The following is a 19,697-nucleotide window of genomic DNA, read 5'->3' as shown; positions in this document are numbered from 1 at the left end:
AATAAATTAGAGCTACGGTGGTCAAAATCCAGAAGACCAGCAAAACTCAAGGTTTACTTAGCATTCAAAAGTGATAACTTCCTCTCTAAGTGTAAACTTTATACATTCTGATGCTGAAATGCCAGAATTCCCTTCTTGCTTCTATGATCACTTGCCTTCAGTGACATCGGCTCTATCTTCATTTCCTGCTTAAGCAAAGAAGTTCAGTCAACATCCCTCACCTTCTCCCATTCTTATGTTCCTTTTCAAATGTGTGCATGCAAGATAAAACATTTAACTCCATATACCTCAGTGGTCTTTTGTCTGTGAGTCTGTGAGTCATCCTCTCACAGAAGGATGTCTAGATGTAAGCAGCACAGGTCTGGCACAACTACTTAAAGGTGTCTTTGGGGAATAGCATCTCTCTTCTACATCATCCTTAGGCTATGGTTGTCATTCTCATGGTCACAAAAATGGCTTCTTAAGCTCCAAGAATGGTAAATTCAAAGGAAGAAGAACGAGGAAGGCAGAAATGCAAGGTGTAAAAGGTAAAAAAAGAACAAAACAGAGTTCTGTTCCCAGTGGTATTAGTTTATTTTTGATCAGTAAGAAATAAGGGATATGGCTACCCTTGCCTACAGGGAGGCTGAAAAGAGTTGTATAACTAGACACATTGGCATTCTGAGCTAAAATAGGGTTCACTAGAAAGGAAGGGTGAGCTCAATGTATGCTTGGCTCCTTGCAATATCTGCCTCACTGAGCCAGAAAGCAACTCTCAAGAAAATAATAACAAAGTAGTAATATATGGTCCAAATGCTCTGAATACAATGCAATTAACTTGCAAATCAGTAGTAAAAAAGTAACTGAAATTCTTCATATGTCACATATTAAAAATACCCAATTCTATGTACCCATGGATCAAAAAAGTCATAATTAGACAATATTTAGAACTAAAGCAAATATACGACAAAGTGTGTCATATAGCTAAAGAGCTAATTTGAGGGTCATTTTTAGCCTTAAATGCTTATTTTAGAGAGCAAAGACTGAAATAGTGAGCTTGGAGTCCTCTTTAAGACAATGAAAAGTCAATTCCACATTGATAACCCTTACAGGGTTTCTTTCCCAGTATGAATTCTCTTGTGTATAGTAAGTGAAGAGCTCTGACTGAAAGCTTTTCCACACTGAATACATTTATAGGGTTTTTCTCCAGTGTGAATTCTCACATGTCTCCTTAGGGAAGAGGAAACACTGAAGGCTTTTCTACATTCTTCACATTCATAGGGTTTCTCTCCAGTGTGAGTTCTGACATGCATTCTAAGGGATGAGAGGCCACTAAAAACTTTCCCACAGTCACTGCATTCATAAAGATTCTCTCCAGTGTGTATTTTTTTGTGAACCTTAAGGTGAGAGCTGGTATTGAAGGCTTTTCCACAGTCACATTCATAGAGTCTTTCTCCAGTGTGTATTCTCTTGTGCACTATAAGGTAAGAGCTTGTGCCAAAGGATTTTCCACACTGACTGCATTCATAAGGTTTCTCTCCAGTATGAGTTCTCACATGAGCCTTAAGGGATGTTTTCTGATTGAACGCTTTTCCACACTGATTACATTCATAGGGTTTCTCTCCAGTGTGAGTTCTTCCATGTCTCCTTAAGGTTGAAGAATCACCGAACACTTTCCCACATTCTTTACATTCATACTGTTTCTCATCCACATGACTTTTCCTATGTACAATAAGATTAGAAATCCTTTTGAAGGCTTTCCCACATTGGTTACATTCATGTTTATCTCCAGTATGAGCTGGCTCATGTTGTTTAAGGGATAAATGGTGACAAAATGTTTTGTTGTTCTTACTACATGCAAAGGAATTCTCTGCCATATGAAAACTGTTGTGTATAGGAAACATATTTTGCTTGAAGTGCATATCATCTTTGGAGCATACGTATTTTTTTTGTGCTTGCTGAGTTCTCTCAAGATGCCAGAGAGCTTGGTCATATTCATGATTTTCACAGAGCTTCTCACTTACAGAGTTTTTCTCAAAATTGTTTAAATTATGTTTCCAACATTCAATCTCCAAGTAACATTTTTGGCAATGTTTACTGGTGGAAACTCTCTGTGAAAAAATAAGTTTTGACCTGAATTTAGAGTTTTCCTCTAGTTTGTGGTAGTCATACAATCTTTCTTGAGACATTATGTTTTTCTGGGTATATGTCACTTGCCTCAAACCTCCCTCTGGAATCTGGAGCTGTGTTCTGATCTTATTCCATTGCTTGTCTTCTCTTAATGTGGAAAACAAATTATCCATTGTGAATCTTATCATTTTCAATGCACTGGATGGTTTCCTGCTCAAAATATTCTGCATAGGAATTAATTCTTTGGTTTTAAGTGGAATCTTTTGGTCTGGAAAGATGCCTTGGGCAACTTTCTTTTTCATAGTTATGTCTTCTTGATCCAATGAGGACCTCACAGTAAGCTTGCATAATTGATATTCCACTGAGGTGAGATTTCTATAGTTTTCCAACATCACATCTTGGTACAGACTTCTCTGAGCAGAGTCCAACATCACCCACTCTTCCTGGGTGAAGTCCACAGTCACATCTCTGAAGGTTACTGGTTCTTGTAACCAGGTTGTTGGAAATCTATCAGCCATCTTTTCCTTTTCTGTATTTCTCATACAGAAAAAAGCAGAGTCCTGTGCAGGCAAAGCCCAGGTTGGGGAGAGGTCAGTGACTGACATCTTATGAATCTGAAAGTGACATAAGCCTGCACAATAGAAGATCAAGATGCTTCTCTTTTCATTTCTCCAGTCCAATTAGGGGAGGAATGCATTTCACCAGGAGTCTTCCCTGTAGCCAAAGAGGCAAGTTGAGGTAAAAAATGAGAGGTAGAAAAAGGGCTCCATTCGGGGAAAAGTGAAAAAATTCCCTCCTACATCTCAGGAAGGTCTAACCAGTTCAAAATATTTATAAGGATTTGTACTGACATGCAATATAGTCATCCTTGGCCCTCTTCTAAAATTGCTACTCTGGTTATTTGTATGGGCTTCTCCTGAATACTGCTTTTTGGCCCTCAGTGGAAGAAGAATGCATTATTTAAAAGAAAAAAGAAGTTACATCTAAAGAGAATCAGTAAAAAATGCATGGTTATCCAATTAAATTTCATGTATAATTTCCTGTTTTAGTTAACTTTGGGGGATTGAAAATTTATTTTCCTGTTAAACACAACTGTTTTAAGTAAATTTATTTGTTCTACACCTTGGTACTTATCTGAATAACTACATATGGTCAATAGGACTGATGATTTGGCTGCTACTTTATTTATTTATTTATTTATTTATTTATTTATTTTGAGAGTCTTACTATGTCACCCTTGGTAGAGTGCCAAAGCATCACAAACTCCTGGGCTCAAGCAATTCTCTTGCCTCAGCCTCCCAAGTAATCCCTCCCAAGCTGGGATTACAGGTGCCTGCCACAATGCCCGGCTATTTTTTTGTTGCAGTTGTCATTGTTTAGCTGGTTCAAACCCGCTAGCCTGGGTGTATGTGGCCAGCACCCTACCCTGAGTTTTTAGTGCTGCCCTGGCTGCTACTTTACTAAAGAACTTTATTGGAGTTGTTACAGGTACACATTTAATTTCTGAAACAAATGTTCATTTGATTACCTATAGTTTAATGTCCCCCCCCAAAGTCTACATTTTTATCTATGATAATTTATTACATCTAAAACTTGAATGGGATCAAAAGACAAAGGAAGATGCATGAACTACATTCTAGGCTTTATGAGTGAGTGTTAACATTAGATATTGTACTTTTCTGAATACCTTTAACAATGACTTTAATACAAATAACCACATAGTGTGATACATGCTTGAAGACTTTAAGAATCACAACAAATCCCAAGATAATTTAATAGTATTTTTAAAGGTCTCACTTTTTGAAAATTAGGTGATAACCATCAAATGCAAGCCTTCATATAGTGCTATACTTCAAAAGAGTTCATTTTTAATGGCCAAAATTCTAGAATTGGCATTCTTTTTTTTTTTTGTACAATAAAGTTTAATCACAATTATAAAAATGTGGCATTGGGTTTGCATTATTAACAAGAATTGGCATTCTTATTTAGATAAATGCCTTTGATAGGTTGATTCTATGTTTCTAAACCAGAAGCGTATATAGGTCTCTCACTTTAGTGGAAGTCATATAGAAATAGACTTTAGTTTGTTTTTTTGTTGCTATATTCCTAGTACCTAGAAGAGTCCCTAGTACATGGCAGAAACTCAACAATTTACTAAACAAATGGAGTAAAACTGTGGCAATTAAAGCTTTGTGGAGATATTTTTTCCACACTTAAAAAGTGTGTAAAAGTAAACAAAAGTAAAACAAAATTAGAAATCTAGGCTTCTTTTCCAAGAAACAAAATCATTTGCCTTCTGGTTAACGATATTAAGCTAAGAATTGTAATTAGGTTTAATCATCCATTCTCCATGGTTTTATTTATTTTTAGTTATAGAACTAATTAAAAACACTAAACAACTTTACCAAACAACACTTTAAAAAGCTAAATAAATGGAGAGATTCATTAGGTAAATCACCAAGGGATTTTGATTAATCTACATATTTAAATATATGTAAATCTACTTATCACATCCTAAAATGTTTTACTACAAAATGGAGATTTATCTACTAGATAAGTAGATTTAAAATGTTTTATTAAAAAATGGAGGTACATAAAAAAGTCAAGGCAATTATTTAAAAAATCCCTTTTGCTGTTATATTTCAAAATGCATTATAAAGGTGTCTAGTAACTTAAACAGAATAGTAGAGCAATAATTGAAAACAAAACAGTATTTTCAGAAAGACTCATGTGTATCTAGACATTCAGTACATGCTAAAGGCAGAATATCTTTTGTTGTTTGAGACAGAGTCTCACTTTGTCACCCTCAGCAGAGTGCCGGGGTATAACTTACAGCAAACTCAAACTCTTAGGCTCAAGAGGTTCTCTCTTGTCTCAGCTTCCCAACTAGCTGGGATACAGGTGTCCACCACAATGCCTGGCTTTTTTTTTTTTTTTTAGAGACATGGTCTTGCTCTAGTTCAAGCTGGTCTTGAACTCCTGAGCTCAAGCTATCCACCTGCTTTGGCCTCCCGGAGTGGTAGATTATAGGAGTGAGCCACTGAAGCCAGCCAAATAGCAGCATTTATGTTGTTGGGTAAAGGATGAACTAGCCAATAAATGAAATCAGGACAAATGCTATTTACCTCTTACATTAACAAATCCCAGGTGGATTAAAGACATAACTAATAGGAATTCTAGAACAGGAGGATAGAGGAAATAGAAAAGAAGCAATGTTAAATACAATGATTGTTTATATCTGAAGCTGAAAGAAAAATGTCTTTGATCTGAAAGTATATATATCATATGTCATGCATAATAAATTTTAAAAATCCACCAGCCACCAACTGTATTAAGATAAACTGTGGAATATCAAGGGAAGTAAGTTAAATTTTAAAGTTACTGAAGAGAAAAACCTAATTATCCACAAAGAAATATCAATTATACTGATGATAGATTCTCAGTTGCAAAGATAGCAGCCAGAAGCCAATGGATTATCTTCAATGTACGTAATGTATTTTAAACAAAAACGGTGTCAACCTAGAATTCAGTACTGTGCTAAAGAGTGGAAGCAATATAAAAGACGTTGACTAGATATGATATATATGAGAGTTTACCACTCATAGATAGTTCCTGTGGGATTTTTTCTTTTTTTTCTTGTAGAGACAGAGTCTCTCTTTATTGCCCTCGGTAGAGTGCCGTGGCTTCACACAGCTCACAGCAACCTCCAAATCCTTGGGCTTAGGCGATTCTCTTGACTCAGCTTCCCAAGTAGCTGGGACTACAGGCGCCCGCCACAACACCCGGCTATTTTTTGTTGTTGTTGCAGTTTGGCCGGGGCTGGGTTCGAACCCGCCACCCTCGGCATATGGGGCCGGCGCCCTACCCGCTGAGCCACAGGCGCGGCCCACTGTGGAATTTTTTTTTTTTTTTTTGAGACAGAGTCTCAAGCTGTAGTCCTGGGTAGAGTACTGTGGCGTTACAGCTCACAGCAACCTCCATTTCTTGGGCTTAAGCAATCTCTTGCCTCAGCCTCCCAAGTAGCTGGGACTACAGGCACCCGCAATAACGCCGGGCTTTTTTTTTTGGTTGTAGTTGTCATCATTGTTTGGCGGGCCCAGGCTGGATTCGAACCCGCCAGCTCCGGTGTATGTGGCTGGTGCCCTAACAGCTTGAGTTACAGGCGCCGAGCCTCCTGTGGGAATTATTAATAGGATGTTTTTCAACAAGAAAGAAATTGAACTTAATAGAAAACAGTAGGGTGTAAGAGAAAAACACAGAGAAGGAATTCAGAGGAAACAATGTAAGGAATAAAAAATGAAAAAAAATTTCAAGGCAACAATAACATTTTCAAAGTTATTCACAATAAGAGAAATTTGAATTGAAACCACATTGAAACATAATTTCTTTAAGAATAACCTCAGATTAAAAGAAACTTCAAATTGTATAAACTTTTTTTTTGACCATGAGTCAAAAAATAATTTAGAAACATTTATGAGAAATCAGAAAAATTTGAACACTGCCTATTTTTTTTTTTTTGAGAAGGGGTCTTGCCATGTTGCCTAGGTTGGCCTCAAGAGCCCCTCCTACTTCAGCCTACCAAGTAGCTGGAACTACAGTAGCATGCCACCCATGCCCAGCTTGTGCCTATATTTCATATGAAAGAATTATTAATTTCATAGATGTGATAATAATGCCCTGCTGATAATTTTTAAAGAAATCCATTACATTTAGAGATGGAAATGAGATGAGGAAATGGGTATGTGTAAAGGCAAGTTCCAGTTCCAATCTGATCTATCTAGATTGTAGAAGAATGGAAAATGTAAGTTGTAAGACAGATTAGACCTTGAAAAAAGTGGAATTGAATGGCATTTTATGTCAGTTTAAGGAAAACCAAGCAAATGAATAAAAAGCAATTATTAAAAACAAGACAAGTAAAATTTGTACAAGAAAGAAACTTTAGGGCAAGTGAGATGGCTTATGCCTATAATCCTAGTACTCAGCGAGGATGAGGCGGGCAGACTGCTGAGCAAGAGTGAGACCCTGTCTCTACAAAAAATAGAAAAACTGAAGCAAGAGGCTTGCTTGAGCCCAAGATTTTGAGGTTGCTGTGAACTATGATGACCCCATGGCATTCTACTCAGGGAAACAGAGTGAGACTCTGTCTCAAAAATTAAATGAAGAAGTAAAGAAATAAGCTTAAAAAATTAAAGCTCAGTAGTAAGGACTACATAGTCATCACAACAAACACACCCCACACATTTAACCAAAATTTGCAAGAAAACTACATAATATTTGCAAAATATTATTACAATTTAAGGATGTACAAAGAAGGCAGCCAAAGTTCTCATTTAACACAAAAAAATTTTTAAATGTCTCAGTGGGTGCAGAGGCTTACACCTGTAACCCCAGTACTATGGGAGACAGAAGTGGAAGGATCACTTGAAGCCAGGAATTTGAGACTAGCCTGGGCAACATAGGTAGTCCCTGCCTCTACAAACACATATTTTTTCAATGTCTCAAACTGGTGAATAAAAAAATACTTAGAGCAGTTTTTAAAGCCAGAGCTCCTTAAATACTGGAAAGTGGTTGCTACTGGAAAGAGATGTTCCTGTTTTTATTATGAGCACTTAAACATATGTAGCTTTTTAAAAGGTATGCACACAATTCCTAGAGCATAAACAGAAGAAGATAACTTATATAATAAAATCAAGAAGCGTAAAAATAGCAATGAAAGTAAAACTTAAGAGCAACTTACTTTAATAGAAAACCAAAATACAAAGACAAAAAACAAAACTAAAACTCAAAACAACCCAAATCTGCATCTTTTAAAAGACAAACATTGACATATACCTTGCAGAACTAATTAAGAAAAAAAGGCCTAGAAAAATACTAGGTTCAAAAAAGAAAAAAAAAAAAACACTACAATTACAGCAGTGATTTTAAAATATCATTAAAGAGTAGTGATTTTTCTCCTGTAGCCCCAGCTACTCTGAAGGCTGAGGTTAGGAGGATCGCTTGAACCCAGGAGCCTGAGGTTACAGTGAGTTAGGCTGATAACAGGGCACTTTAGGGCTGGATGCAGTGGCTCGCCCCTGTAATTCTAGCATTCTGGGAGGCCCAGGCAGGTAGATTGCCTGAGTTCACAGGTTGGAGATCAGCCTAAGCCAGAGTGAGGCTGGGAGTTGTGTAGTGCGCCTAGCTACTCGAGAGGCTGAGGCAAGAGAATCACTTAAGCCCAGGAGTTTGAGGTTACTTTGAGCTGTGAAGCCATAGCACTCTACTGAGAACAAAGTGAGATTCTATCTCAAAACAAACAAACAAAAACAGAGCACTTTAGATTGGGCAAGCGACTGTCGCAAAAAAAAAAAAAAAAGAAAAGAAAAAAGAAAAAGATTTTAAAAAGTAGTAATTTTTTAAAAATCACCCTAAAATCAGCTAGGCTCCGTGGCTCACACCTGTAACCCTAGCACTCTGGGAGGCAGATGCAGGTGGACCTCCTGAACTCAGGAGTCTGAGACCAGCCTGAGCTATAGCAAGACCCATCTCTACGAAAAACAGAAAAACTAGCTGGGCCTTGTTGCAGGGACCTATAGTCCCAGCTACTGGGGAGGCTGAAGCAAGGGGATTGCTTGGACCCAAGAATCTGAGGTTGGTATGAGGTATCATGCCACGGCAGTTTAACCACGGTGGCAGAGACTGTCTCAAAAATAAAGTCACTGTAAGATCACTTCTAAAGTGACTTTACCAAAAATTTGAAAATTGAGATTACAAAAATTTCTAGAGAGACACCGTAAAACTGACTTAGTAAGAACTACAAAACTTCAATTAATCATACAAAAAAAGTTAAACATGTACTGAAGAATTTGAGCCCAAATTTGAGCATGCTAATCGTACTAAAGTTTCAAGGGAAAAAAATGCTTTACAGTATTGATGAAAAAGAGAAGCTATGCTTTCCAAATTATTCACGAAGCCTTTAAAATCGTGTTAATATAAGTGGGCTAGTACAAAGAAAGATTAAAGTGCAATGTTAAATCTGAACACAAGAGAAAAATGTCCAAAGTAAAAAGTATTAGTAAATCGAGAGCGTTGAAGAAGTAATATAATGATATATTATCACAATCAAGGTTTAACCAAGAATGCAAGAATAGCTAAAAAGCAGACCTGTTACTGTAATTCAATCCAGTAATTTATTAGATTAAAACAGATTCAGGCAAGGCTACTGGATTAAGTGAAAAGTGTATTGAGGACAGTTCTGCTCGTCTCGCTAGCACAAAAAAAAACTAGCTGCCCTAGGGACGGCGCCTGTGGCTTAAAGGAGTAGGGCGCCGGCCCCAAATGCCAGAAGTGGCGGGTTCAAACCCGGCCACGCCCCAAAACTGCAAAAAAAACAAAACCAACCAACCAAACAAAAAAACTAGTTGCCCTGGCTGTGTCCACAGCTCTGCCTAGTCCCGCCCGTCTCCGCACCTGACCCACCTGGTTCCTGCCCCACCCCTCGCGCCCAGGCTCGCTCCTCAGCTCGGTGGCTGTCCCGGGCCCGGATGCTTCCCACTCGCGGGCAGATGTCCAGCTCCAAGTCTCCACTTCCCAGGCTCTTTGAAGTCAGGTCCCTCTCAGCACACAGGGAAGCGAACAGCTGACTGTCCGCCTCGCGAGTGACCACTGCCGCCCTCCCTCTTGCTCTTCTCCAGACGCTCCCGCGCGCTCACCCGGCCTTGGGGCCTTTGCTTCCCGTGGCAGCTGCCTGAAGGAAATGGCGGGCTCGAACTACACTTCCCAGGAGACCCAGCGCTGCACTGCGGCCCGACCTGCGGACGGAGCCCGGGCTTCGCATGGCAAGTGGGCTGACCAGCCGCGCAAAACTCGCTAGCGGTATAGAGACCCAACAGAGTAGGCCGGGGAGCGTGAGAACGAGTGACAGGCTGGGTCTGGGCCGAGGCGCGTGCGTGATGGGGAAGAGGCGAGGCTTGTATATGTACGCTAGCCGCAGGGGCGTGGCATGTGCGATTGCTTAACCGGCGGGTAACTGGACGCGTCTTTAGCGCGGGGGGGCAGGGGCCAGTGCGAACACGGCAGGGGCGGGGCGCGTGCGAGTGCAAGAGCGGCAGGCGCGGGGCGCGGCGCGGTGTGAGTGAAAGTGGCGGGGAGAGCGTGCGTAACGGACCAGAGGCGGGTCGCGGCGTTTGCGCGGTCGGCAGAGGGGGTGCACAGCGTGGAGGGGGAGCCAAGGTGCATGTGTAACGAACCGGGCGCACTGTTTGTACGTCAGCGTGGGTGGCAGGCGCATGCGTAGCAGGCCGAGGCTGTGAGCGTACTGAAGCTTATGTGCCGCGGTGAGCTCAGGCGGTAGGGAGGGACGCGGCCAGTGCGAGAGGCCAGACGCGTCCGTGACGTCAGGCCTGGAATAACTGGCGGCGAGGCCAGGTGTCCAGCGCATCTTGCTGGGGAAGTGTGGGTGATGTGCGCCTCAGGTTGCTTACTAGCAGAGTCGTGGTTCTCCATTGGTTGCTACTGCCTTTGTGACGGGATCACTTTCTCCCATCGAACCTTCTAGTTGCTTGTTGCAGGTATATATTAAATTGTTCTATGTTTTTGTATTTGACACATACTGATCCACTTGGTAATATTGCAGTATGTTAACTTCAGTTTTCTGGGCAGATTGTAATTTTGTCAATAAATAATTTTGTCTTAAAAATGATGTTACCCCTGCATGCATCTCTTTCCTACGCGCAGTATTTGAATTCATTTTCCCTGAGTCAGAAGCGATTGTTGGTTCTTTTTAAGAACAACCAGGCGCTCCGAGTTCTGAGCGCGGGTGGGGGTGGTGCTGATGAGTTTGAATCAGATTCGGAGCAGTACCAAATAAAGTTTATGATATTCCTCCTAACACTTTTTTCCAACTGGTCACAGATTAACATTTTGTGTATGGCCTTTCTAGCATCTGTTGCAAGGATGCTCTTCGTTCTTAGAGTAGGAAAGTTCTTTCTCCTTTTTTTAAAGACAAGAGTCTCTGTGTCCCCCTGGCTAGAGTGCCGTTGCCTTTGCCTTGCTCACAGCAACCTCAACCTTCTGGGTTCAAGTGATCCTCCTGCCCCAGCTCCTCGACTACCTGGGATAGAGGAGGAAATTTCTTTCTTTTTTTTTTTTTTTTTTTGGTTTTTGGCCAGGGCTAGGTTTGAACTCGCCACCTCTGGCATATGGGACCGGCGCCCTACTCCTTGAGCTACAGGCGCCGCCCGAGGAGGAAATTTCTTAATAGTAAAAGTAGGTTTCTGGAGTTACCTGACGTGGTCATACTGGTTTTAAAAGTGTACACTACTGTATTTTTTTTCACAGGTATATGCTGCTTTCATTGATGGAATAGGTCTACTTTTAGTCAATTTTGTGACAGAGGGGCAGGATAGATTTCTATTTCTTGATGTAATCTGAAAATATTCCTTTAAAAAAAGTTTTGGGGTCAGGTTTGAAGAGCATAGATACAAGGTGTTCTGACTATACATGCCCCTAAACATTTTTGCTTCTTTTATTTTATTTTGTTTTATTTATTTATTTATTTATTTTTTTCTGGCCGGGGCTGGGTTTGAACCTGCCACCTCAGGCATATGGGGCCGGCGCCTTACTCCTTTGAGCCACAGGTGCTGCCCCATTTTTGCTTCTTATTGTAGTTATTTTGTGAGTATTTTGTGCAAAATCGTGATTCTCATTGATATTTTTAATTGTTTAAGGTCAAGTAGGTTTATGTTTGTCGCCCTAGATAGAGTGCTCTCGCGTCATAGCTCACAGCAACCTCAAACTCTTGAGCTCAAGTGATTCTCTTGCCTCAGCCTCCCGAGTAACTGGGAGTACAGGCACCAGCTACAATACCCAGCTGTTTTTTTTTTTTTTTTTTGTAGAGACAGAGTCTCACTTTATGGCCCTGGGTAGAGTGCCGTGGCATTATACACCTCACAGCAACCTCCAACTCCTGGGCTTAAGCGATTCTCTTGCCTCAGCCTCCCGAGTAGCTGGGACTACAGGTGCCTGCCACAACACTCGGCTAGTTTTACCCAGCTGTTTTTTTTTGTTTGTTTGTTTTTTTGTAGAGACAGAGTCTCACTTTATGGCCCTCGGTAGAGTGCCGTGGCCTCACACAGCTCACAGCAACCTCCAACTCCTGGGCTTAAGCGATTCTCTTGCCTCAGCCTCCCGAGTAGCTGGGACTACAGGCGCCCGCCACAACGCCCGGCTAATTTTTGGTTGCAGTTTGGCTGGGGCCGGGTTTGAACCCGCCACCCTCGGCATATGGGGCCGGGGCCGGCGCCCTACGGACTGAGCCACAGGCGCCGCCCTACCTAGCTGTTTTTAAAAACAGGATCTTGCTTTTGCTCAGGCTGGTCTCCAACTCCTGAGCTCAGACAATCCACGCCTCCCAGAGTGCTAGAGTTACAGGCGTGAGCCACCGCACCCAGTCTTTATGCATTGTCTTTTAAAAACAAGTTCTTTCATTTTGATCTCTAGCTTCAGTTTTTTTCTTTTTATCTAATAGGTTAACTGGACTTGTGTGTTTGTGTGCGTTTAGCCTTTTTTTTTTATTTTGGGGTACAGTTCATGTCTTTAATTATTTTTTATTGTCCCTTGATGCTAGATTTCTTTAATTGAAAAAATATATATCATTTTACATCTAGTGTGAGTGTTAAAATGAGGTTAACATCAAGATTCTATGTGTAGATCCCACCCAAAGTATATGGAGAAGGTTCGGAATTCAACTCTAGCTATACATTAATAGCAGAAGAGGCTGTTTTTTTTAAAATAAAAAAAAAAGGAAGTAAAAGGGAAGGGAGGATGTCACCCAGAATGCCAGCCAGTAAGAGGTAGGTCAGTGTTGTTGACGTGATTAAGAACTACAGAGCACAATGCCTCCCTACCCCTTTTTAAACCACCTCAGCAGGACACTATTCTCTGTGTTGTAACTAATCTCATTTCATTAAAATCATCCTTTCATCTGGCAAGGCCTCCTGGATGGTCAGTTGTACATGTACCTGTCTGTTTTTGAAAATTATTCTGTTTGTTCTTTCATTACCTCTCTCAGCACATTATTTCTTGACTTTTTGGCATCTGCCAGTCACAAGGGCAGGGATTCAAGATAGTCATCATAAATGAGGATATGATCCCCAACAGTTAAAAAAGTAAAAATAAAAAATAAACGAGGATGTGTGTCCTTCTCAGTATTTCACATAAATATTGTCTGGAAATTCTGCTTAGGACAGTTTTTGAGTAGGTATGAGACTTACCTTCTGGAAAAAGATTACAAAATTATCCTTATTAATTATCAAATTAAGTCCCCCAAATGTAGGAAATAATTATCATCAGTAAATTTTTAGTAAAAGTGACCGAAAAGGAATATATGTTAATGATTGCCTTATTGTCTTCAATAGCAGATTAGTATATACCTTTGCATTAAGTCTATTCATAATAATAAAATACCTAATACAATAGGACCTCTATAGTTGACTACCTCCCTACATTGACCACTCCTTAAGTTGACCTGGTTTTCATAGATTGGACGTATACTAAGGCTTACTTCATGTTGACCACCATATGTTGACCAGTTTGTTACAATCCCTTAGGTAATCAAGGTACAAAGGTTCTACTGTATTAGATGTGAAATAAGAATAAAGTGTGAATAAGAATGAGAACCTTTCTCTTTATAGATTCAATTCAATTGTCCAGAAAGTCTAACTGGAAATTTGTTTTAAGACCCCCATGAACCTTATTCCTTCCTTTATGCGCTTTTTAAAAATGTTATGGGCTAGCCATTTTGACTCAGACCTCTAATCTCAACCTTCTTCGAGGCTGAGGTAGGAGGATCACTTGAAGCCAGGAGTTTGAGATCAGTATAGTGTGACCCCATGCCTACCAAAAACCCCCAATTGTCATGTAAGTGGCTTATTCATAGCTTCTGTTAAAGGAGAAAAAGATTTTGTTAAAGGAAAAATACTCCTAGAAATTATGGGTTTCCTTGGTTTTCATTAAATAATAAACACTAAAACTTTAGAAGTATATGATTTAAATAACATTTTAGGCTTTTAAAAACATTATTCTGGCCCAGTGCGGTGACTCACACCTGTAATCCTAGTACTCTGGGAGGCCAAGGCAGGCAGATTGCTTGAGCTCAGGAGTTTGAGACCAGCCTGAGCAAGAGAGACCCCATCTCTACTAAAAATAGAAAAAAGTTAGCCAAGCATTGTGACTGGTACCTATAGTCCCAGCTACTCTGGAGGCTGAGGCAAGAAGATCACTTGAGCCTAAGAGTTTGAGGTTGCTGTGAGCTATAATGATGCCATGGCATCGGCGGCCATAGAGTAAAACTATCTCCAGGGCGATAGAGTAAAACTCTGTCTCAAAAATAAATTAATTAATTAAAAAGCAAAAAAAAAAATAAAAACATCACTCTAAGGAAAAAGATGTTTCATATTGTTAATTTCTCTGTGGAGGGCACCTGTAGTCCCAGCTATTTGGGAGGCTGAGACAAGAGAATCGCTTAAGCCCAAGAGTTTGAGGTTGCTGTGAGCTGTGACTCCACGGCACTCTACCCAGGGCAACACTTTGAGACTGTGTCTCAAAAAAAAAAAAACAACTCTCCCATTTAGACTCTAGCATTAACGTTTTATTATGCTTAATTTTGACACATATCTATCTTCCCTCTTGTTATCCATCAATCCATTGTATTTGATTCATTCAGAGTAAATTGCAGATGTCAGTACATTTTCCCTAAAAACTTCAGACTGCATGTGTATTATTAACAATTCAGTATCTGTTTAGCTTTTTCTTTTGATGTAAAATTTATGTGAAATGAAATGCACAAATCTTAAGTGTATATTTGCTGACTTTTGAGATATACATCATAATTAAATGAGGATGTGTGCTTAACAGCATTTTAAGTAAGTGTTGACAAGAAATTCTGCTTAAGATAATATTTAAGCAATATGAGACTTAGCTTCTGGAAGTAGAGATTATAAAATTATCTTTATTAGTTAATTAACAAATTAATCAAGTCCCCCAAATGTAGGAGAGACTCAGTTACCGTGCAGGAGTATCCTTACCTTTTGTATCTTTAAATATAGTAGAACAGTTGACCACCTCCCTACATTGACCACCTCCTTAAGTTGACCTAATTTTCATGGATCAAACATGTACCACATACATGTATGCATCAGTACAGTAGGCCTAGTTCCGTATATTGACCAGTTTGTTGCAGTCCCATGGGTGGTCAACTGACAGAGGTTCTACTTTATATCTTTGCCATCTCTGTTGGCTACGGAATTTTAACTTTGTGGCTTCTGGGTCCTTTTTGCTGATTATTCTTACTCTTTGCAGATGCCAGATACTAGTAAATTTATTCAGAATTTGAAATGAGTCTGTACTCTTTTTATTAAGAAATGTACTCCTGGTGGTTCAGTTGGTAGGGCATCGGCCACATACGTGGAGGCTGGCGGGTTAGAACTCAGCCCGGGCCTGCAAAAATCAACAATGACAACTGCAATAAAAAAAATAGCCAGGTGTTGTGGTGGGCATCTGTGGTCCCAGCTACTTGGGAGGCCGAGGCAAGAGAATCGCTTAAGCCCAAGAGTTTGAGATTGCTGTGAGTTGTGACACTACAGCACTCTACCGAGGGTAACATAGTGAGACTGTGTCTCAAAAGAAAAAAAATATTCCTATACTTACCTGGCAGGGAAGATACCATGATCACAAAGGTGATTTTCTCAGGGCGAGGCTTATCTGTTGCACTCCAAATGTGCTTACCCCTGTGTTTTCCCCACATGTGGGAAACTTGACTGGATAATTTGTGATAGTGAGGGACTGTGATAGCACTTTCCCATGTTAAAAAAAAACTAAAAAGAAGAAAACTCCATATGTCTGCCGGGACTATTTCTTGCCTGTCATTGTGAATGCTGGTGAAGTATTGACACATACCACCAGAATGAATGAATATGAAGGGCAAAGTACTATGCTGGCCTCTTTCTGGATGTAGAATTAGATTGTCCTAATCCTCAAATGTTTAATTATCTCCTGAGAAAGACAGGCAAGTAAGTAATGGCAAAGTGTTGCCATGCTAGAATAGAGCATGGGCAGAGTGCTCCATAATTACTAGCAAGGGAGCCATTGAGTCTCTCTGGGACAACACAAAGGATTCATAGCAGAGGTGGCCTTTAAGTGCAGCTTAGAGAGTTTGGGGTAAATGTAGTAGGAATTAAGTTGAAAAGTTGTCAGGGTCTAGAATGTAGACAGCTATTTATAGCCTTTATACTAAGTGATTGATCATAGCTATATTACAGAACCTTTTGTGCCTCAGGTAGTAACTTTATAGCCTTCTTGATGCTAATTTGAAATTTCTTGCAGCCTATGTCTGCCCATATGATAGTCAGAGTAATGGCTCCCCAAAGTTATCTGCAGAACCTGTGAATATTTTATCTTATATTGCAAGAGAGAATTTGAGATGTAATTCAACTAAAGACTTCAGGATAGGAGAGATTACCCTGAATTAGTCAACTGGACCTAATATAATCAAAGAGGTTCTTAAAAATGGGAGAGGGAGGCTGATGGAGAGAGTCAAGGGGAAATATGTATGACTGTGGAAGATAGAAACAGATGTGTCATTGCTGGCTTTGCAAATAGTGGAAGAGTCACAAACCTAAGAATGCAGGTAACCCCTAAAACAGTATTTTTCAGGCTTGGTACCTGTGGCTCAAGTGGCTAAGGTGCCAGCCACATATACCTGAGCTGGCAGGTTCGAATCCAGCCTGGGCCTGCCAAACAACAATGATGGCTGCAACCAAAAAATAGCCAGGTGTTGTGGCAGGCACCTGTAGTCCCAGCTACTTGGAAGGCAGAGGCAGGAGAATCGCTTAAGCCCAGGAGTTGGAGGTTGCTTTGAGCTTTGATGCCACAGCACTCTACCCAGGGTGACAGCTTGAGACTCTGTCTCAAAAAACAAACAAACGGTATTTTTCAATCATTTTTTATCTCACAGCACACTTGAACCTATAGTTAAACTTCTGTGGCACACTTAAATTATGTTGATCAAAGAAAGAGTAAAGAAAATAATATACTGGGCGGCACCTGTGGCTCAGCGAGTAGGGCGCTGGCCCCATATACCGAGGATGGCGGGTTCAAACCCGGCCCTGCCAAACCGCAACAAAAAATAGACCGGCGTTGTGGCTATTTGTGGCTAGTTGTGGTCCCAGCTACTCGGGAGGCTGAGGCAAGAGAATTGCCTAAGCCCGAGAGCTTAGAGGTTGCTGTGAGCTGTGACGCTACAGCACTCTACTGAGGGCGACAAAGTGAGACTCTGTCTCTATAAAAAAAAGAAGAAAAGAATATACTTACAGGGCTGTGAACTTACTTCAAAAGTAATTTAATTAATAATCTTTAAAAAATTTCTTGGTACTCCATACAGACTTTATTGTAACACTTAACCTTCACATACTGAATTGTCATCTTGGTCTCCAAGGAGATTTTACCATTTGGTGGTGATAGGAACAAAAATCTCTTTGCAAATGTGAAATTCATGTTGTGGAATGGCTTTTGCTATGCTTTCTAACCCTATCATTAGACCTTTTCTCATCCTTGTTCTAGTCTCTCACTTCCCAGGGGGTCTTGCAGATTTCCCCTGCCACATTCATTTCTATATTCTCTTCATGTCCATGGTATTATACCTTTTTAACATCCTTCTATGGGCTCAGCACCCATAGCACAGTGGTTATGGCAATGGCCACATGCACTGAGAGTGGTGGGTTCGAACCCGGCCTGGACCAGCTAAACAAAAAAATAGCTGGGTGTTGTGGCAGATGCCTGTAGTCCCAGCTACTTGGGAGGCAAGAGAATCCCTTAAGCCCTAGAGTTTGAGGTTATTGTGAGCTGTGATGCCACAGCACTCTACCAAGGGCGATGTTGTGAGACTCTATCTCAAAAAAAAAAAAAAAAATCCTTCTGTGGCTAAACTGCTTGAGGAAAGAAAATTATTCTTGTCTCATTTGCATTCCTAGCATCTAAAATAGAGCCTGTCCGGTAGGAGGCACTCAGTCACTCTTGATAGCTACCTGGAATAGCACTCGACATACTGGTAGCACTTGGTTAATGTCTAGTGCAAAAGAGAATGAATAAAAAATTATAGCCATCCATTTTACTTCTTTATTTGGCTAGCTATAACAATCTGACTCCTTCAAATGAACCTTGTATCCCTTTGATAACGTACACACAAAGTACATAGAGCATCCACTTCTGTATCTTAATTCCCTCATGTAGTATATGTTCACTGACTTCATTGTCAGCTAAACTTTTAATGGATCTTTACTCACACTAATGAGGAAAGGATTAAAAAAGAGGGTAAAGACAGAGAGACCTCTCTCCTATAGACATGGCCCCCTGGTCAGCTAGTTGTAGTTCTTTCTTGCTGTACTTTTGTTTAGTCCCTGGTGCTTCTTGTTTGTATTTAGTGGCTGTGAGTGCAAAGAGAAAGAAACACTAAACCTTCCTGGGAGGAATTAGGGAATGACAAAAAGAGATGATGTTTGATATTGCGGGATGGATAGGGTTTTGCAAAGACATGAGAACGAGAAGAACATTTCTGGCATACAATAACACAGCTAAAGATGGTGAGGCCATTCAAGTGGTTCAGCATGGTTATGGCATGATAGTATGATGGCTAGTGAGGGAGAAATGGGCCTGGTCACCGAGAAGCCTAAGTCTTTTCCAAAGGCTTGGTCCATTTTTCTATAAGTACTGCTGACCAAAAGGGAATTTTACTCAGGGTGTGAAGCTTTTGTGTTTTATAAAGATGAGGCTGCTATGGACACTCACTGAAGTGGGAGAGACCAAAGACAGAAAAGCCAAATAGGAGATCTCCAGGTCAAAAATCTTGATAACACCCAAAACATTAATGATTGACTTTAAGGAAGTCACGTATTTGCAAGTCATTGCTTAGTTGTGCTTATTGTGTTTAAGATAAAATAATGGAATGAACAATCTTGCATTAATTTCTTACAGGAAAACTAATTGAAAAGGTATGCCTGGTGTAAAGCATATTTTACCACATTGACTTGTTACAGATGGCTCTCAGAATTGGTATTAAAATTTCATAATTATATGAATTATTTTTTCTCTTTTGTGATATATTAATTATAATGAAATCTGTGTTTTTATATTTTCTTAGTAATATTTTTCCTATGCATAAAAAAAATTACAAGGGCCTAAATTAAGGCCATGGAAGTAGGACTAAAGGAAGAGATCGATGAGGGAGACATTTAGGAAGAGGCATTTACAGGTTACAGTGACTGACTGGATGTTAAAAGGCCAATTTAGAAAAGCACTTGTGTTCCTGGGTCACTAGATGTCTTTTTTTTAAGTTACCAAATAATCCTTACTGTGTGTCAGGCACTGTTCTGTTTTATAGATATTAACACATGTAATTCTCAGAATAACCCTAGGAGGTAGGTTCTATTTCATCTTTATTGTACAGATGAGACTGAGTTACTAAGAAGTTAGAAAAAGTAGGTTGTTAGTAATGGAGGAAGGACTTGAACCCAGGCAATCTGGCTGCAGATTCCTTTGTCTTAACTACAGTTGGA

The 19,697-nt window shown here is 40.1% G+C and overlaps 2 protein-coding genes and 1 non-coding gene across 7 annotated transcripts in view; 2 read left to right on the top strand and 1 right to left on the bottom strand.

Moving 5' to 3' along the window:
• Positions 1-19,697, top strand: part of ZNF10 (zinc finger protein 10) — a 92,821-nt gene that overhangs the window by 54,065 nt on the left and 19,059 nt on the right. For 3 of the 5 annotated variants that reach the window (XM_053587579.1, XM_053587580.1, XM_053587578.1), the window contains exon 1: positions 10,231-10,658. The exons of 1 other annotated variant lie outside the window; for it this stretch is intronic. The gene's annotated coding sequence lies outside the window, so the exon portion shown is untranslated. Of the gene's footprint in view, positions 1-10,230; positions 10,659-19,697 lie in introns of those variants that run through there. One more of the 5 variants, XM_053587582.1, reaches the window with a different exon arrangement.
• ZNF891 (zinc finger protein 891) lies at positions 449-10,000 on the bottom strand. Its single transcript, XM_053587583.1, has 2 exons — positions 9,568-10,000; positions 449-2,823 (listed from the first exon to the last, which is right to left on the bottom strand). The coding sequence occupies exon 2, from the start codon at positions 2,712-2,714 to the stop codon at positions 1,086-1,088; it is 1,629 nt and encodes a 542-aa protein (XP_053443558.1). The 5' UTR covers positions 2,715-2,823; positions 9,568-10,000; the 3' UTR covers positions 449-1,085.
• On the top strand, positions 15,788-15,951 carry LOC128585305 (U1 spliceosomal RNA). Its single transcript, XR_008380018.1, has one exon. It is a non-coding gene; the product is annotated as a U1 spliceosomal RNA (small nuclear RNA).

Source organism: Nycticebus coucang, chromosome 4 (assembly GCF_027406575.1).
Source record: "Nycticebus coucang isolate mNycCou1 chromosome 4, mNycCou1.pri, whole genome shotgun sequence".
NCBI classification, from domain to species: domain Eukaryota; kingdom Metazoa; phylum Chordata; class Mammalia; order Primates; family Lorisidae; genus Nycticebus; species Nycticebus coucang.
The sequence above is the reverse complement of the archived record's forward strand: the minus strand, read 5'-3'. Positions and strand labels throughout refer to the sequence as shown.